The sequence below is a fragment of the Oncorhynchus clarkii genome, chromosome 2 (genome assembly GCF_045791955.1).
Source record: "Oncorhynchus clarkii lewisi isolate Uvic-CL-2024 chromosome 2, UVic_Ocla_1.0, whole genome shotgun sequence".
Classification (NCBI taxonomy): Eukaryota; Metazoa; Chordata; class Actinopteri; order Salmoniformes; family Salmonidae; genus Oncorhynchus; species Oncorhynchus clarkii.
Window position 1 is genome coordinate 94398983 of NC_092148.1, and position 20128 is coordinate 94419110.

Sequence of the window (20128 nt, forward strand, 5' to 3'; positions counted from 1 at the left end):
CCATTACCCCAACATGTCTCCCTACTCCCCATCCCATTACCCTAACATGTCTCCCTGCTCCCCATCCCATTACCCCAACATGTCTCAAATCGAATCAATCACATTTTATTTGTCACATACACATGGTTAGCAGATGTTAATGCGAGTTTAGCGAAATGCTTGTGCTTCTAGTTCCGACAATGCAGTAATAACCAACAAGTAATCTAACTAACAATTCCAAAACTACTGTCTTATACACACAAGTGTAGGGGGATAAAGAATATGTACATAAAGATATATGAATGAGTGATGGTACAGAGCGGCATAGGCAAGATACAGTAGATGGTATCGAGTACAGTATATACATATGAGATGAGTATGTAAACAAAGTGGCATAGTTAAAGTGGCTAGTGATACATGTATTACATAAAGATGCAGTAGATGATATAGAGTACAGTATATACGTATGCATATGAGATGAATAATGTAGGGTATGTAAACATTATATTAGGTAGCATTGTTTAAAGTGGCTAGTGATATATTTTACATAATTTCCCATCAATTCCCATTATTAAAGTGGCTGGAGTTGAGTCAGTGTGTTGGCAGCAGCCACTCAATGTTAGTGGTGGCTGTTTAACAGTCTGATGGCCTTGAGATAGAAGCTGTTTTTCAGTCTCTCGGTCCCAGCTTTGATGCACCTGTACTGACCTCGCCTTCTGGATGATAGCGGGGTGAACAGGCAGTGGCTCGGGTGGTTGTTGTCCTTGATGATCTTTATGGCCTTCCTGTAACATCGGTTGGTGAAGGGGTCCTGGAGGGCAGGTAGTTTGCCCCCGGTGATGCGTTGTGCAGACCTCACTACCCTCTGGAGAGCCTTACGGTTGTGGGCTGAGCAGTTGCCGTACCAGAAGGTGACACAGCCCACCAGGATGCTCTCGATTGTGCATCTGTAGAAGTTTGTGAGTGCTTTTGGTGACAAGCCAAATTTCTTCAGCCTCCTGAGGTTGTTCATGAAGAACAAGGAACACACCAGGCAGGTCCGAGATACTGTTGTGAAGAAGTTTAAAGCCGGATTTGGATACAAAAAGATTTCCCAAGCTTTAAACATCCCAAGGAGCACTGTGCAAGCGATAATATTGAAATGGAAGGAGTATCAGACCACTGCAAATCTACCAAGACCTGGCCGTCCCTCTAAACTTTCAGCTCATACAAGGAGAAGACTGATCAGAGATGCAGCCAAGAGGCCCATGATCACTCTGGATTAACTGCAGAGATCTACAGCTGAGGTGGGAGACTCTGTCCATAGGACAACAATCAGTCATATATTGCACAAATCTGGCCTTTATGGAAGAGTGGCAAGAAGAAAGCCATTTCTTAAAGATATCCATAAAAAGTGTCGTTTAAAGTTTGCCACAAGCCACCTGGGAGACACACCAAACATGTGGAAGAAGGTGCTCTGGTCAGATGAAACCAAAATTGAACTTTTTGGCAACAATGCAAAACGTTATGTTTGGCGTAAAAGCAACACAGCTGAACACACCATCCCCACTGTCAAACATGGTGGTGGCAGCATCATGGTTTGGGCCTGCTTTTCTTCAGCAGGGACAGGGAAGATGGTTAAAATTGATGGGAAGATGGATGGAGCCAAATACAGGACCATTCTGGAAGAAAACCTGATGGAGTCTGCAAAAGACCTGAGACTGGGACGGAGATTTGTCTTCCAACAAGACAATGATCCAAAACATAAAGCAAAATCTACAATGGAATGGTTCAAAAATAAACATATCCAGGTGTTAGAATGGCCAAGTCAAAGTCCAGACCTGAATCCAATCGAGAATCTGTGGAAAGAACTGAAAACTGCTGTTCACAAATGCTCTCCATCCAACCTCACTGAGCTCGAGCAAGACATCCTGGTCCGTGACGGGGCTGGTTTTCTTTTTGTAATCCGTGATTGACTGTAGACCCTGCCACATACCTATTGCGTCTGAGCCGTTGAATTGAGATTCTACTTTGTCTCTATACTGACGCTTAGCTTGTTTGATTGTCTTACGGAGGGAATAGCTACACTGTTTGTATTCGGTCATGTTTCCGGTCACCTTGCCCTGATTAAAAGCAGTGGTTCGCGCTTTCAGTTTCACCCGAATGCTGCCATCAATCCACGGTTTCTGGTTTGGGAATGTTTTAATCGTTGCTATGGGAACGACATCTTCAACGCACGTTCTAATGAACTCGCACACCGAATCAGCGTATTCGTCAATGTTGTTGTCTGACGCAATACGAAACATATCCCAGTCCACGTGATGGAAGCAGTCTTGGAGTGTGGAATCAGATTGGTCGGACCAGCGTTGGAGCTTCTTGTTTTAGTTTCTGTCTGTAGACAGGGATCAACAAAATGGAGTCGTGGTCAGCTTTTCCGAAAGGAGGGCGGGGCAGGGCCTTATATGCGTCGCGGAAGTTAGAATAGCAATGATCCAAGGTTTTGCCAGGTCTGGTTGCGCAATCGATATGCTGATACAATTTAGGGAGTCTTGTTTTCAGATTAGCCTTGTTAAAATCACCAGATACAATGAATGCAGCCTCAGGATGTATGGATTCCAGTTTGCAAAGAGTCAAATAAAGTTTGTTCAGAGCCATCGATGTGTCTGCTTGGGGGGGAATATATACGGCTGTGATTGTAATCGAAGAGAATTCCCTTGGTAGATAATGCGGTCAACATTTGATTGTGAGGAATTCTAAATCAGGTGAACAGAAGGACTTGAGTTCCTGTATGTTGTTGTGGCCACACCACGTCCCGTTAACCATGAAGCATACGCCCCCGCCCCTCTTCTTACCAGAAAGATGTTTGTTTCTGTCGGCGCGATGCGTGGAGAAACCAGCTGGCTGCACCGACTCCGATAGCGTCTCTCCGGTGAGCCATGTTTCCGTGAAGCAAAGAACGTCAGTCTCTGATGTCCCTCTGGAATGCTACCCTTGCTCGGATTTCATCAACCTTGTTGTCAAGAGACTGGACATTGGCGAGAAGTATACTAGGGAGTTGTGCACGATGTGCCCGTCTCCGGAGTCTGACCAGAAGACCGCCTCGTTTCCCTCTTTTACGGAGTCGTTTTTTTGGGTCGTCGGCTGGGATCCATTCCGTTGTCCTGGTTGAAAGGCAGAACACAGAATCCGCTTCACGAAAGTCATATTCTTGGTTGTACTGATGGTGAGTTGACGCTGCTCTTATATTCAGTAGTTCTTCTCGACTGTATGTAATGAAACCTAAGATGACCTGGGGTACTAATGTAAGAAATAACACGTAAAAAAACAAAAAACTGCATAGTTTCCTAGGAACGCGAAGCGAGACGGCCATCTCTGTCGGCGCCGGAAATCACAACAACATTTGATACGTTTATAAAAGGCCTTTCCCCTCCCTGGTTGTGCCCCTACCGGAAGACCCACCCATTGGTTGCTCCCCTCACAGAAGACGCAGCCATTGGTTGCTCCCCTCCCAGAAGACCCTCTCTATAAACCGTCTGATCATGATGCTTACTAGTACCAGCTACACATTTTAGAAATATTTGCAAATGTATTAAAAATAAAAAACAAATACATTATATACATCATTATTCAGACCCTTCGCTATTTAGACTCGAAATCAATCCTGTTTCCATTGATCAACGTTGAGATGTTTCTACAACTTGATTGGAGTCCACCTGTGGTCAATTCAATTGATTGGACATGATTTGGAAAGGCACACACCTGTCTTTATAAGGTCCCACAGTTGACAGTGTATGTCAGAGCAAAAACCAAGCCATGAGGTCGAAGGAATTGTCCGTAGAGTTCCCGAGACAGGATTATGTCGAGGCACAGATCTGGGGAAGGGTACCAAAATATTTCTGCAGCATTGAAGGTCCTCAAGAACAAAGTGGCTTCCATAATTATTAAATGAAGAAGTTTGGAACCACCAAAACTTTTCCTAGAGCAGGCTGCCCGGCCAAACTGAGCAATCAGAGGATAAGGGCCTTGGTCAGGGAGGTAACCAAGAACCCGATGGTCACTCTGACAGAGCTCTTTGCAGCACTCCACCAATCAGGCCTTTATGATAGAGTGGCCAGACAGTAGCCCCTCCTCAGTAAAAGGCACATGACAGCCTGCTTTATTTGCTAATAAGGCACCCAAAGGACTCTCAGACCATGAGAAACAAGATTGAACCCTTTGGCCTGAATGCCAAACGTCACGTCTGGAGGAAACCTGACACCATCCCTACGGTGAAGCATGGTGGTGGCAGCATCATGCTGTGGGGATGTTTTTCAGCGGCAGGGACTGGGAGACTAGGGAAAGATGAACGAAGCAAAGTACAAAGAGATCCTTGATGAAAACCTGCTCCAGAGTGCTCAGGATCTCAGACTGGGGCGAAGATTCACCTTCCAACAGGACAACGACCCTAAGCACACAGCCAAGACAACACATGAGTGGCTTCGGGACAAGTCTCTGAATGTCCTTGAGTGGCTAAGCCAGAGCCCGGACTAGAACCCGGTCAAACATCGCTGGAGAGACCCTGAAAATAGCTGCGCAGCAACGCTCCCCATCCAACCTGACAGAGCTTGAGAGAATCTGCAGAGAAGAATGGGAGAAACTCCACAAATACAGGTGTGCCAAGCTTGTAGCGTCATACCCAAGAAGACTCGAAGGCTGTAATCGCTGCCAAAGGTGCTTCAACAAAGCACTGAGTAAAGTGGCTCAATACTAAATGTGATATTTCTGTTTGTTTTTTTTATACATTTGCTAAAATTTAAAAAAACGTTTTTTGCTTTTTCATTATGCGGCATTGTGTGTAGATTGATGAGGGAAAAAATACTATTTGATCAATTTTATAATAAGGATGTAATATAACAAATATAACAAAATCAAGGGGTCTGAATACTTGCCGAATGCCCTGTATATCATTATACACCACTTTATCATGTGGACTCTGTGTACAGGAAGCTTCACCTCAAAATGGCTACTTCTCCCACACAGCATGCAACTAGTACTCAAATATACTTAAATATCAAAGTTACCAAGGAAACTAAGGGTCAATTCAAGGCTAACTCAAAGCAGGAGGCCGATGATAAGGACAGTCCATTCCATGGGGCTCAGTCACTGGTTAGGAATGAGGAACTATAGGTACTGTAGCTTAGCTTAGCTTAAATGTTTCATCTTGTTTCAAGGTATTTGTGTCATGTAGCTTATTTCTGAAATATGAACACTATCAACAGTCAGTGCTTGCTATTATGAACAGCGTGGCAAGAGACGTACCTAGCTGGTGCTGACAAGTGAGGTGAGTCAAGTGAAGTGAGTCAAGTAAAGTGAGTCAAGTGAAGTGTGTCAAGTGAAGTGAGTCAAGTGAGTCAAGTAAAGTGAGTCAAGTAAAGTGAAGTGAGCCAAGTGAGTCAAGTGAAGTGAGTCAAGTAAAAATGAGTCAAGTGAAGGAAGAGTGCTATGTATTACAGCATCCTGAATTATGTTCATACATCTTATTCACCCTGTACTTTTACTACAGAGCCATGTAGCCGGATTAAACCAGAACGAACTCTGAACTAACTCACAACGGAATGGAGCATTCAGTCAGGTTTTACCCAGGCGGTGTCCTGTGCCCAGAAACCAGTATTAAGTATCACTGAGAATTCCCATGAAACCCCTGCGATGACAATGCACTTGACAACTATTTGCAGTAGAAGGAAGTGTAGTTGATAGTGAGGTGTGTTTCTGTAGGTTGAATTTTACCTGTTTCCTCTCTCCGTCTCGGTCATCCACATAGGACAGGACGAAGTCAATCCTCCTCTTTCCATCCCGGAAGAACACAGAGTCTTTACTCTGCTGATGCTTGTCAACCTGGGAGGAGACAGACAACACGCACACACAGACAAACAGTCAACACACCGTCAACACACAGTCAACCACAGTCAACACACACCAATACACAGTCAACCACAGTCAACACACACCAATACACAGTCAACACACAAACACAGTCAGCTGACATTCCCAGATATAGGGCCCGTTTCCCAGACATAGATTAAGCCTAGAACTGGAATAAATAGCTATGTAAATGGAGTCTCTGTCTGGGAAATTTGGTCCATGAAGTACACCACCACACAGGAAAGCCTTGGATGCCTTGAAATGCAAACAGCCTTCAGTTCACTCCAACTTCAAGGTTTGAGTATCTCTCTACACAGGCGTTTCAAGGTAGAACCACAGCTGAACACATTCTTGGAAAAAGCCAGACCTCTGAACCGAGCTATCCCCAGCACAGCAACACCACTGCAAATCAATACTGTCACTGTAACAAGATACATGGAACCAAGATGAAGAATCACACACAGCATCACAGTATTACCTCCCCTGCAGAGCCGGAGCCGGATGATGAGGACATGCAAGTAGCAGGAGCAACGCAATTCAACCACGGCTGAAATGTTCTATGTTCCATTAAGCATAGTTACATTGAGCTTATCAGGAGGTCTGAATCTCGTTTTATCCACATTAGAACTGACCATGGTTTGGTCATTATCTTAATACACTGAGTCATGGTCTGGTCATTATCTTAAAACATTGATTTTGGTCTGGTCATTATCTTAATACACTGAGTCATGGTCTGGTCATTATCTTAATACACTGAGTCATGGTCTGGTCATTATCTTAATACACTGAGTCATGGTCTGGTCATTATCTTAATACACTGAGTCATGGTCTGGTCATTATCTTAATACACTGAGTCATGGTCTGGTCATTATCTTAATAAACTGAGTCATGGTCTGGTCATTATCTTAAAACATTGATTTTGGTCTGGTCATTATCTTAATACACTGAGTCATGGTCTGGTCATTATCTTAATACACTGAGTCATGGTCTGGTCATTATCTTAAAACATTGATTTTGGTCTGGTCATTATCTTAAAACATTGATTTTGGTCTGGTCATTATCTTAATACACTGAGTCATGGTCTGGTCATTATCTTAATACACTGAGTCATGGTTTGGTCATTATTTTAATACACTGTGTCATGGCCTGGGTCTTCAGTAATCTCGGTTAACCCAGAAATAAAATCGTACAGAATTTGTTTACGTAGTATGTCCACGAGAGGTTAGGTCTTGAAAGGTTGGGTCTTAGTCTGGATCTCAAAGACTTCTGTCATGATTATAGGTTGGGCCTGTGTCTCAAGGACATCGGTCTTGACTCTATCTCTGGTTAGTTTACAGTAGTAGTAGTAAGATTACAGTAGCCTCTGTCCAAGACGGCACACAGAGCATTCCCACTGGGCACACCATGTCATTTCAACGTGGATAATATTTGGTTGAGATTACAAACTCTATGCACCCACTCATAAAGAGAGCCAAAGGTTAGTTGAATTTCCTATGTTTTGTCACTATGCTTTCAACCATCTTAAAAACAACAAAGTTCCAATGGAGAAAATAGCATCTGATTGTTGGTTTTAGTTCACCGAAATGTCGATAACTGCTAGGGGTGTGCCGAGTAGTCGGACAAAATGAGTATCGCAACGGATATGGGATTTTTTTGGGGATACGGTTAAGATCCGAGTATATTTTGTAATTATCTGTGATCGTAAAAATACATTTAAAATAAGTTATTTTCGGGTGCCAGCAAGCATCTTTCTCACGTCAGTCAGTCCCAGAGTTTCTAACGTGTACTATACTGTCTTTGAGTCAGTCATGTGCGAGGTTCTACGTGCTCTAGATAACTTAACTGGCTAGTTTGCCTGTCTGTAAAGAGATGGGCGGGTTGTCCGTTGATCCTGTCGCTCTGATTGGATAGAGTGAAGCTGTATTTCTCTGTCCACTCGCTTCATCATTTCGATCACTTTTCCTCGCGTGTTTTCAGTCTGATCATTTAGATTGTTGCTGCCTGCTAGTATGATAAACCACAAGGTGAGGATGTTTGTTATCAAGCGATCAATGTGCATAATATCTAACAAGTGGGGCAAAGGGTAGGGAAAACATATGAAACCTCTGACTGAGTGACAGCAAACTTCGCTGCCCGCTGCAAATTGAGGACACACAGACACAACACTCCGCACACGGCTCCTAATCTGCAGCTTTTTTTTTTTTGCAGTGAGAACGTGAAACTGTCAATTTCTGGAAACGATTCTGAATACCAGTATGGCCATGTCGGCACACCCCGAATCATTGCGCTTTCAACCATTTAAAAGCACAGCAAAGTTTGGGGAATACAATGAAAAATCGTGTTTATTTATATAAAAAAAATTACCAACTGGGAACACACTGGTTGAAGGCATTTATAGTGACAGTAACCTCAAAATGTCATTTTATAGTCCCAAAAAACTCATTTTATAGTCCCAAACTCTCCTTATGTGTTGGTCTGGGTCTCAAGGACTTCTGTCTTGATTAGAGGCCATGGGTAACTGGAGAGAGATCTCAATTAAATGTCAACAAGACAAGACTGACTACTGAACAGTAAAATAAAACAACAAAGTGAAGTTCCATGACTGGCTGGCATGGCAGACCAATAGCAACAGTCTAGTTAGCATATCACTCAGAATGAAGTGAGGTACAGGGCATGGTAGACCAATAGCAACAGTCTAGTTAGCATATCACTCAGAATGAAGCGAGGTACTGGGCATGGTAGACCAATAGCAACAGTCTAGTTAGCATATCACTCAGAATGAAGCGAGGTACTGGGCATGGTAGGCCAATAGCAACAGTCTAGTTAGCATATCACTCAGAATGAAGCGAGGTACTGGGCATGGTAGGCCAATAGCAACAGTCTAGTTAGCATATCACTCAGAATGAAGCGAGGTACTGGGCATGGTAGGCCAATAGCAACAGTCTAGTTAGCATATCACTCAGAATGAAGCGAGGTACTGAGCATGGTAGACCAATAGCAACAGTCTAGTTAGCATATCACTCAGAATGAAGCGAGGTACTGGGCATGGTAGACCAATAGCAACAGTCTAGTTAGCATATCACTCAGAATGAAGCGAGGTACTGGGCATGGTAGGCCAATAGCAACAGTCTAGTTAGCATATCACTCAGAATGAAGCGAGGTACTGGGCATGGTAGACCAATAGCAACAGTCTAGTTAGCATATCACTCAGAATGAAGCGAGGTACTGGGCATGGTAGACCAATAGCAACAGTCTAGTTAGCATATCACTCAGAATGAAGCGAGGTACTGGGCATGGTAGACCAATAGCAATAGTCTAGTTAGCATATCACTCAGAATGAAGCGAGGTACTGGGCATGGTAGACCGATAGCAACAGTCTAGTTAGCATATCACTCAGAATGAAGCGAGGTACTGGGCATGGTAGACCGATAGCAACAGTCTAGTTAGCATATCACTCAGAATGAAGCGAGGTACTGGGCATGGTAGGCCAATAGCAACAGTTTAGTTAGCATATCACTCAGAATGAAGCGAGGTACTGGGCATGGTAGACCAATAGCAACAGTTTAGTTAGCATATCACTCAGAATGAAGCGAGGTACTGGGCATGGTAGGCCAATAGCAACAGTTTAGTTAGCATATCACTCAGAATGAAGCGAGGTACTGGGCATGGTAGACCAATAGCAACAGTTTAGTTAGCATATCACTCAGAATGAAGCGAGGTACTGGGCATGGTAGGCCAATAGCAACAGTCTAGTTAGCATATCACTCAGAATGAAGCGAGGTACTGGGCATGGTAGACCAATAGCAACAGTCTAGTTAGCATATCACTCAGAATGAAGCGAGGTACTGGGCATGGTAGGCCAATAGCAACAGTCTAGTTAGCATATCACTCAGAATGAAGCGAGGTACTGGGCATGGTAGGCCAATAGCAACAGTCTAGTTAGCATATCACTCAGAATGAAGTGAGGTACTGGGCATGGTAGGCCAATAGCAACAGTCTAGTTAGCATATCACTCAGAATGAAGCGAGGTACTGGGCATGGTAGGCCAATAGCAACAGTCTAGTTAGCATATCACTCAGAATGAAGTGAGGTACTGGGCATGGTAGGCCAATAGCAACAGTCTAGTTAGCATATCACTCAGAATGAAGCGAGGTACTGGGCATGGTAGACCAATAGCAATAGTCTAGTTAGCATATCACTCAGAATGAAGCGAGGTACTGGGCATGGTAGACCAATAGCAACAGTCTAGTTAGCATATCACTCAGAATGAAGCGAGGTACTGGGCATGGTAGACCTATCTATATATTGGAACGTGCTGTAACTTTTTGTAAATCTAGCCTTGTCTCAGAACTGTTTGTGCTGTCTATCTGGCAAGACAGCACATACAGTTCTGGGACAAGGCTAGAATTACAAAAAGTTACTGCACGTTCCAATATATAAATCAGAGATCAGGCTGGCCTTGTCAAGCAGACCACCATAGTCCCTGTGCCCAAGAACATCAAGGTCACCTAAATGACTATCACCCAGTAGCACTCACATCTGTAGCCATGAATGGTTTAAAAGGCTGGTCATGGCATCACATCAACACCATCATCCCAGACACCCTTGACCCACTCCAAATCGCATACCGCACCAACAGATCCACAGGTGATGCAATCTCCATTGCACTCCACACTGCTCCTTCCCACTTGGACAAAAGGAACACCTAAGTGAGAATGTTGTACATTGACTTCAACACCATAGTTCCCTCCAAGCTCATCTCTAAGCTAAGGACCCTGGGACTGAACAACTCCTTCTGCAACTGGATCCTGGACTTCCTGACAGGACGCCCCAGGTGATGAGGGTAGGCATCAACACATCCTCCGTGCTGACCCTCAACACGGGGGCCCCCTCAAGGGTGCATGCTCAGTCCCCTCCTGTACTCCCTGTTCACCCATGACTGTTTGGCCACGCATGACTCCAACACCCTCAATAAGTTTGCCAACAACACGACGGTGGTAGGCCTGATCACCGACGACAATGAGACAGCTTATAGGGAGGAGGTCAGAGACCTGGCAGTGCTGTGCCCGGACAACAACCTTTCCCTCACCGTCAGCAAGACAAAGGAGCTGATTGTGGACTACCGGAAACAAAGGGCCTAGCACGCCCCGTTCACATTGTAGTAGTGGAGTGGGTTGAGAGCTTCAAGTTGCTCGGTGTCCAGATCACTAAGGAACTGTCATGGTCCAAATACATCAAGATAGTCGTGAAGAGGGCACGACAACACATTTTCCCCCTCAGGAGACTGAAAAGATTTGGCACGGGTCCTCAGATCTTCCTTAAAGTCCTTCCGCTGCACCATTGAGAGCATCTTGACTGGCTGCATCACCGCTTGGTATGGCGACTGCTCGGCATCCAACCACAAGGCGCTACAGAGGGTGGTGCGTACATCATTGGGGCCCGAGTTCCCTACGACCCAGGACCTCTATACCAGGCGGTGTCAGAGGAAGGCCATGAAAATAGTCAAAGATGTCAGCCACCCTAGTCATAGACTGTTCTCTCTGCTACCGCACGGCAAGCATAGCAATGTACCACGTCTGGAATCAACAGGACCCTGAACAGCTTCTACCCCCAAGCCATAAGACTGCTAAATAAAATCTAAAAAATCTAAGTTTATTTGTCACGTGCGCCGAATAGAACAGGTAATACCTTACAGTGAAATGCTTACTTACAGGCTCTAACCAACAGTGCAAAAAAGGTATTAGGTGAACAATAGGTAAGTAAAGAAATAAAACAACAGTAGAAAGACAGTGAAAAATAACAGTAGTGAGGCTATATACAGTAGAGAGGCTCTATACAGTAGAGATGTTATATACAGTAGAGAGGCTATATACAGTAGAGAGGCTATATACAGTAGAGAGGCTATATACAGTAGTGAGGCTATATACAGTAGAGAGGCTATATACAGTAGAGATGTTATATACAGTAGAGAGGCTATATACAGTAGAGAGGTTATATACAATTGAGGGGCTATATACAGTAGAGAGGCTATAAACAGTAGAGAGGCTATATACAGTAGAGAGGCTATATACAGTAGAGAGGCTATATACAGTAGAGAGGCTATATACAGTAGTGAGGATATATACAGTAGAGAGGTTATATACAGTAGTGAGGCTATATACAGTAGTGAGGATATATACAGTAGAGAGGTTATTTACAGTAGTGAGGCTATATACAGTAGAGAGGCTATATACAGTAGAGAGGCTATATACAGTAGAGAGGTTATATACAGTAGAGAGACTATATACAGTAGAGAGGCTATATACAGTAGAGAGGTTATATACAATTGAGGGGCTATATACAGTAGAGAGGCTATAAACAGTAGAGAGGCTATATACAGTAGAGAGGCTATATACAGTAGAGAGGCTATATACAGTAGTGAGGATATATACAGTAGAGAGGTTATATACAGTAGTGAGGCTATATACAGTAGAGAGGTTATATACAGTAGAGAGGCTATATACAGTAGAGAGGCTATATACAGTAGAGAGGCTATATACAGTAGAGAGGTTATATACAGTAGAGAGACTATATACAGTAGAGAGGCTATATACAGTAGAGAGGCTATAAACAGTAGTGAGGCTATAAACAGTAGAGAGGCTATATACAGTAGAGAGGCTATATACAGTAGAGAGGCTATAAACAGTAGTGAGGCTATATACAGTAGCGAGGCTATATACAGTAGAGAGGCTATAAACAGTAGAGAGGCTATAAAAGTAGCTACATACAGACACCGGTTAGTCTGGCTGATTGAGGTAGTATGTACATGTAGATATGATTAAAGTGAGAGTAGCAGTAGCGTAAAAGAGGGGTTGGCGGGTGGCAGGACACAATGCAGATAGCCCGGTTAGCCAATGTGCGGGTGCACTGGTTGATTGAGGTAGTATGTACATAAATGTATAGTTAGTGACTGTGCATATATGATAAACAGAGAGTAGCAGCAGCGTAAAAGAGGGGTTGGAGGGGGGAGGCACATAATGCAAATAGTCCGGGTAGCCATTTGTTTACCTGTTCAGGAGTCTTATGGCTTGGGGGTAAAAACTGTTGAGAAGCCTTTTGTAATAGACTTGGCACTCCGGTACCGCTTGCCATGCGGTAGTAGAGAGAACAGTCTCTGACTGGGGTGGCTGGGGTCTTGTGTAGAGGTCCTGGATGGCAGGCAGCATAGCCCCAGTGATGTACGGGGCCATACGCACTACCTTCTGTAGTGCCTTGCAATTGGCCGAGCAATTGTCGTACCAGTGATGCAACCAGTACTATCGATGTTGCAGCTGTAGAACCTTTTGAGGATCTGAGGACCCATGCCAAATCTTTTTAGTTTCCTGAGGGGAAATAGGCTTTGTTGTGCCCTCTTCACGACGGTCTTGGTGTGTTTGGACCATTCTAGTTTGTTGGTGATGTGGACACCGAGGAACTTGAAGCTCTCAACCTGCTCCACTACAGCCCCGTCGATGAGAATGGGTGCGTGCTCGGTCCTCCTTTTCCTGTAGTCCACAATCATCTCGTTAGTCTTGGTTACGCTGGGGGATAGGTTGTTATTCTGGCACCACCCGGCCAGGTCTCTGACCTCCTCCCTATAGGCTGTCTCGTCGTTGTCGGTGATCAGGCCTAACACTGTTTTTTTTTTTAAATTTTATAATATGTTTATTATTTTCCAATAAAAAATAAAATAAAAAAGACAGCAATACAAACAATGACATTCATTGTACTGTTGAATGGGGTGGCCAATTTAGAGGACAAAACTAAACTTAACTCACACATACACAAAAGAAAACAAAATCCTATTAGGTGGTACATGTATAAGAAGACAGCATATAGTCATTACAAGCAGTGTAGTTAAGCCAAAAATAAATATTGAGTGGAGTACAGCACAGAGTACCACTGTTGGGTCATCTGCAAACTTAATGATGGTGTTGGAGTCGTGCCTGGCCATGCAGTCATGGGTGAACAGGAAGTACAGGAGGGGACTGAGTATGCACCCCTGAGGGGCTCCATTGCGGAAGATCAGCGTGGCAGAAGTCCAGGATCCAGTTGCAGTGGGAGGTGTTTAGTCCCAGAGTCCTTAGCTTAGTAATGAGCTTTGAGGGTACTATGGTGTTGAACGCTGAGCTGTAGTCAATGAATAGCATTCTCACGTAGGTGTTTCTTGTGTCCAGGTGGGAAAGGGCTGTGTGGAGTGTGATTGATATTGCATCATCTGTGGATCTGTTGTGGCGGTATGCAATTTGGAGTGGGTCTAGGGTTTCTGGGTTAATGGTGTTGATGTGAGCCATGACCAGTCTTTCAAAGCACTTCATGGCTACAGACGTGAGTGCTACGGGTCGGTAGTCAGTTAGGCAGGTTGTCTTTGTGTTCTTGGGCACAGGGACTATGATGGTCTGCTTTAAACATGTTGGTATTACAGACTCAATCAGGGACATGTTGAAAATGTCAGTGAAGACACCTGCCGGTTGGTCAGCACATACCCGGAGCACACGTCCTGGTAATCCGTCTGGCCCGCAGCCTTGTGAATGTTGAACTGTTTAAAGGTCTTACTCATGTCGTCTACGGAGAGCGTGATCACACAGTCGCCCGGAACAGCTGATGCTCTCATGCATGTCTCAGTGTTGCTTGCCTCGAAGCGAGCATAGAAGTGATTTAGCTCATCTGGTAGGCCCGTGTCACTGGGCAGCTTGCGGCTGTGCTTCCCTTTGTAGTCTGTAATAGTTTGCAAGCCCTGCCACATAAGACGAGCGTATTGACGCGTTGCCAGTTTGATGGTTCGTCGGAGGGCATAGCAGGATTTCTTATAAGCTTCCGGGTTAGAGTCCCGCACCTTGAAAGCGGCAGCTCTACCCTTTAGCTCAGTGCGAATGTTGCCTGTAATCCATGGCTTCTGGTTGGGGTATGTACGTACAGTCACTGTGGTTACGACGTCCTCGATGCACTTATTGATGAAGTGAATGGCTGATGTGGTGGACTCCTCAATGCCATCGGAGGAATCCCGGAACATATCTGTTCCAGTCTGTGCTAGCAAAACAGTCCTGTAGTATAGCATCTGCTTCACCTGACCACTTGTTTATTGACAGAGTGCTTGTATTCACTGGTGCTTCCTGCTTTAATTTTTGCTTGTAAGCAGGAATCAGGAGGATAGAATTGTGGTCGGATTTACCAAATGGAGGGCGAGGGAGAGCTTTGTATGCGTCTCTGTGTGTGGAGTACAGGTGATCTATAATAGTTTTTCCTCTGGTTGCACATTTAACATGTTGATAGAAATTAGGTAGAACTGATTTAAGTTTCCCTGCATTAAAGTCTCCGGCCACTAGGAGTGCCGCCTCTGGGTGAGCGGTTTCCTGTTTGCCTGTCTAGTTGTTATGTTGTAATCATGTTATGTTGTAGCTGCGTCTCTTCCTCTTGCCAATAAGTGGGATGTTGGCCTTGTTATTTTTGACTCATCACATACGCTGCTATTACTGTTTTTTGTCTATCTTGTTGCCTAGTTACTATTTCCCTACCTATTGTGAGCTCCAAAAGTATTGGGAAGGTGACACATTTTTTGTTGTTTTGGCTCTGTACTCCAGCACTTTGGACTTGAAATGATACTATGAGGTTAAAGTGCAGACTGTCAGCTTTAATTTGAGGGTATTTACCCTTTTTACACTAACCTTTCTTTGACTCATGTTTATTTATTTATTTTATTTCACCTTTATTTAACCAGGTAGGCTAGTTGAGAACACCTTTATTTAACCAGGTAGGCTAGTGGAGAACACCTTTATTTAACCAGGTAGGTTAGTTGAGAACACCTTTATTTAACCAGGTAGGCAAGTTGAGAACACCTTTATTTAACCAGGTAGGCTAGTTGAGAACACCTTTATTTAACCAGGTAGGCTAGTTGAGAACACCTTTATTTAACCAGGTGGGCTAGTTGAGAACACCTTTATTTAACCAGGTAGGCTAGTTGAGAACACCTTTATTTAACCAGGTAGGCTAGTTGAGAACACCTTTATTTAACCAGGTAGGCCAGTTGAGAACACCTTTATTTAACCAGGTAGACTAGTTGAGAACACCTTTATTTAACCAGGTAGGCTAGTTGAGAACACCTTTATTTAACCAGGTAGGCCAGTTGAGAACACCTTTATTTAACCGGGTAGGCCAGTTGAGAACACCTTTATTTAACCAGGTAGGCTAGTTGAGAACACCTTTATTTAACCAGGTAGGCCGGTTGAGAACAAGTTCTCATTTACAACCCGCGACCTGGCCAAGATAAAGCAAAGCTGTGCGACAAAAACAACAACAACAGAGTTACACATAAACAAACGTACAGTCAATAACACAAAAGAAAAGAAACATAGAAATGCACATAGAATGTACAGTGTACATGTAGAAGAGTAGGGAAGTAAAGGCAATAAATAGGCCATAGATGCGAAAATAATTACAATTTAGCCATTAACACTGGAGTGATGGATGTGCAGATGATGATGTGCAAGTAGAGATACTGGGGTGCAAAAGAGCAAGAGGATAAATAACAATATGGGGATGAGGTAGTTGGGTGGGCTATTTACAGATGGGCTGTGTACAGGTACAGTGATCGGTAAGCTGCTCTGACTCATCGCATACGCTGCTGCTACTGTTTACCTTCTTTGTTCCTAGTTACATATCTCACGGTTAGTCCACACCCGTTGTTTACCAAGCATGTTGATGAACAACATTTGATTTGATCTCTACAGATGTATTTTTGTTATTTAGAAACCGGAGCAGTTTTTTTTTTGGAACACTGTCATGGCACAAATGAACCACCTCAATGGGTTATGGTTATGGTTAGTGGCCGACCCAGTAAAGCCTGCAGCTCTTCCCATTCATTTTAAATGCATGATTGGGATTCTTACTTCACCCGTCCCCCCCAACCCCCATGTCCCTTGTAACGCACCAGGGCCTATGTACTTTCCACTGTCTGACACGCACGCACGCACGCACGCACACACACACACACACGCACGCACGCACGCACGCACGCACAGGAAGCCATGTTGAGAAAGAGACCTGTTCCCTGTTCATTGCTGCTACAGCTGTTCATATACCTATAAATAACTAACTGCACCCTGCATATTCTAGAACCGGCCTAGCTGACATTGCTACAGTAGCTGTCTGGCCCATAGCTGCTCTTAGAATTAACACAACATAAAACACTGGGCGTAGTCGTCCCCCCAACACACTAGGTCCAGTCCCACTCTCTGTACCCCCTTACCCCTAAAAAAAAAATAGACAGGACTCTAACTGCAGTAGTATTAGCACATCATAAAACTAGACAGGACTCTAACTGCAGTAGTATTAGCACATCATAAAACTAGACAGGACTCTAACTGCAGTAGTATTAGCACATCATAAAAATAGACAGGACTCTAACTGCAGTAGTATTAGCACATCATAAAACTAGACAGGACTCTAACTGCAGTAGTATTAGCACATCATAAAACTAGACAGGACTCTAACTGCAGTAGTATTAGCACATCATAAAACTAGACAGGACTCTAACTGCAGTAGTATTAGCACATCATAAAAATAGACAGGACTCTAACTGCAGTAGTATTAGCACATCATAAAACTAGACAGGACTCTAACTGCAGTAGTATTAGCACATCATAAAACTAGACAGGACTCTAGCTATAGTAGAATGATCACAACATAAAAAAAACTAGACAGGATTAGCTGCAGAGAGAATGCTCAACAAAAACTAGACAGGATTAGCAGCAGAGAGAATGCTCAACAAAAACTAGACAGGATTAGCAGCAGAGAGAATGCTCAACAAAAACTAGACAGGATTAGCTGCAGAGAGAATGCTCAACAAAAACTAGACAGGACTCTAGCTGTAGTAGAATGATCACAACAAAACAACTAGACAGGACTCTAGCTGCAGTAGAATGATCACAACAAAACAACTAGACAGGACTCTAGCTGTAGTAGAATGATCACAACAAAACAACTAGACAGGACTCTAGCTGTAGTAGAATGATCACAACAAAACAACTAGACAGGACTCTAGCTGTAGTAGAACAATCACAACATAAAAAAAACTAGACAGGATTAGCTGCCGAGCGAATGCTCACAACCAAAACTAGACAGGACTGTAGCTGCAGTAGAATGATCACAACATAACAACTAGACAGGATTAGCTGGAGTTGAATGATTACATAAAACACTAGACAGGATTAGCTACAGTAGAATTAGCACAACATAAAAACTAGACAGGATTAGCTGCAGTAGAATTAGCACAACATAAAAACTAGACAGGATTAGCTGCAGTAGAATTAGCACAACATAAAAACTAGACAGGATTAGCTGCAGTAGAATTAGCACAACATAAAAACTAGACAGGATTCGCTGCAGTAGAATGATTACAACATAAAAACTAGACAGGATTCACTGCAGTAGAATGATCACAACATAACAACTAGACAGGACTCTAGCTGCAGTAGAATGATCACAACATAAAAAACTAGACAGGACTCTAACTGCAGTAGAATGATCACAACAAAACAACTAGACAGGATTAGCTGGAGTTGAATGATTACAACAAAAACTAGACAGGACTCTAGCTGCAGTAGAATGATCACAACATAAACACTAGACAGGATTCGCTGCAGTAAAATGAGACAACATAAAACACTAGACAGGATTCACTGCAGTAGAATGATCACAACATAACAACTAGACAGGATTAGCTGTAGTAGAATGATTACAACATAAACAACTAGACAGGATTAGCTGCAGTAAAACAATCACAACAAGCACTATAGGCATAGCAGTCCCCACACCCTAGACCTCTCACAAACCTCTCACAAACACATTGTTCTGTCCTGTTTGACCAGTAGCTACGAAGGGGGAGGGCGTGCGAATAGAAGAGCACTTTACCTCCTCTTCCATGGCCCTCTCTCCGAATAGTATGTCTGCCAAGCATCAGCTGTGACTCCCGCTATGTCTGCAATGAGCTGAAAGGCAGCAGGGCCTTTTACACAGCCAGAGTGGTTGCTTCTTCCCCGTGTGCACGGACGGACGAGCCCCTAACTCACTTATTTCCTCTCTCTACTCCCTCTCTCCTTTACTCCCTCGTTCACAGGGGGGGAGAGGGGCTTCATCCAGTCCAGTTGCAGCCCAGGACAAGCCCACACTCGCTCAGACATCCAGAGGAAAGAGGGATGAGAGAGAGGAGGGGGAGAGAGAGAGCAGAGGCGAGAGAGAGCCAGTGAGAGGAGAGAGAGAGAGAAAGAGAGAGAGAGAGAGAGAGAGAGAGAGAGAGAGAGAGCCAGTGAGAGGAGAGAGAGAGAAAGAGAGAGAGAGAGCAGAGGAGGGAGAGAGAGGGGGAGAGCGAGAGAGACAGAGAGAGAGACAGAGAGCCAGTGAGAGGAGAGAGAGAGAGAGCAGAGGAGGGAGAGAGAGGGGGAAAGGGAGAGAGAGAGACAGAGGAGGCTCCTAGATGACGTCAGCATATCAGCAGCAGAGCCTCCTGTCTGCCAGTAACCCACTAATGTAATGGTTGAGTTCCTGCCAGACTACAATTGTAGACATTTGTCAGATTTTACATTGGCTGGATAGGTATTTAACATATCAGCTAACCACAACATACGGAAAGTTCAGAAAGTATTAAGACCCCTTCACCTTTTTCCACATTTTGTTACGTTACATCCTTTTTCTAAAATTGACTAAATACAAGTTTTTCCTCATCAGTACACACTCAATACTCCATAGTGAAAAAACTAAAATACCTTATTTACATAAGTATTCAGACCCTTTGCTATGAGACTCGATAATTGAGCTCAGGTGCATCCTGTTTCCATTAATTATCCTTGAGATGTTTTCTACAACTTGATTGGAGTCCAACTGTGGTAAATTCAATTGTTTGGACATGATTTGGAAAGGCACACACCTGTCTATATAAGGTCCCACAGTTGTCTATATAAGGTCCCACAGTTGTCTATATAAGGTCCCACAGTTGTCTATATAAGGTCCCACGGTTGACGGTGCATGTCAGAGCAATGTGCTGATGCCGGACTGCACAGTCGATGAAGTGGCATGCAATCATTGTCTGATACAGTGCAACACAAGTCGACCAATAACAGCTCTTTGTTTCAACACCAGGGGAGAACACCAGGAAGTGATGTCATAACAGGGGCAGAATGTAGCTAAGACGTCAGGGAGTATCTTAATGTAGAGAATGAAGAGAGTACAGAACTGTGAGAGTATAGAGGTATGACAA

At 43.9% G+C, this 20128-nt stretch overlaps 1 protein-coding gene across 1 annotated transcript in view; it reads right to left on the bottom strand.

Moving 5' to 3' along the window:
- LOC139376553 (anoctamin-5-like) overlaps window positions 1-18863 on the bottom strand; it is a 43742-nt gene extending 24879 nt beyond the window's left edge. Inside the window, exons 1-2 of the mRNA XM_071119285.1 lie at window positions 18787-18863; window positions 5725-5832 (exon numbers count right to left, since the gene is read on the bottom strand). Of these exons, the coding sequence (XP_070975386.1) occupies window positions 5725-5832; window positions 18787-18798 (120 nt within the window). The 5' untranslated portion in view covers window positions 18799-18863. The remainder of the gene's footprint in view (window positions 1-5724; window positions 5833-18786) is intronic.
- Window positions 18864-20128: the final 1265 nt, after the last annotated feature.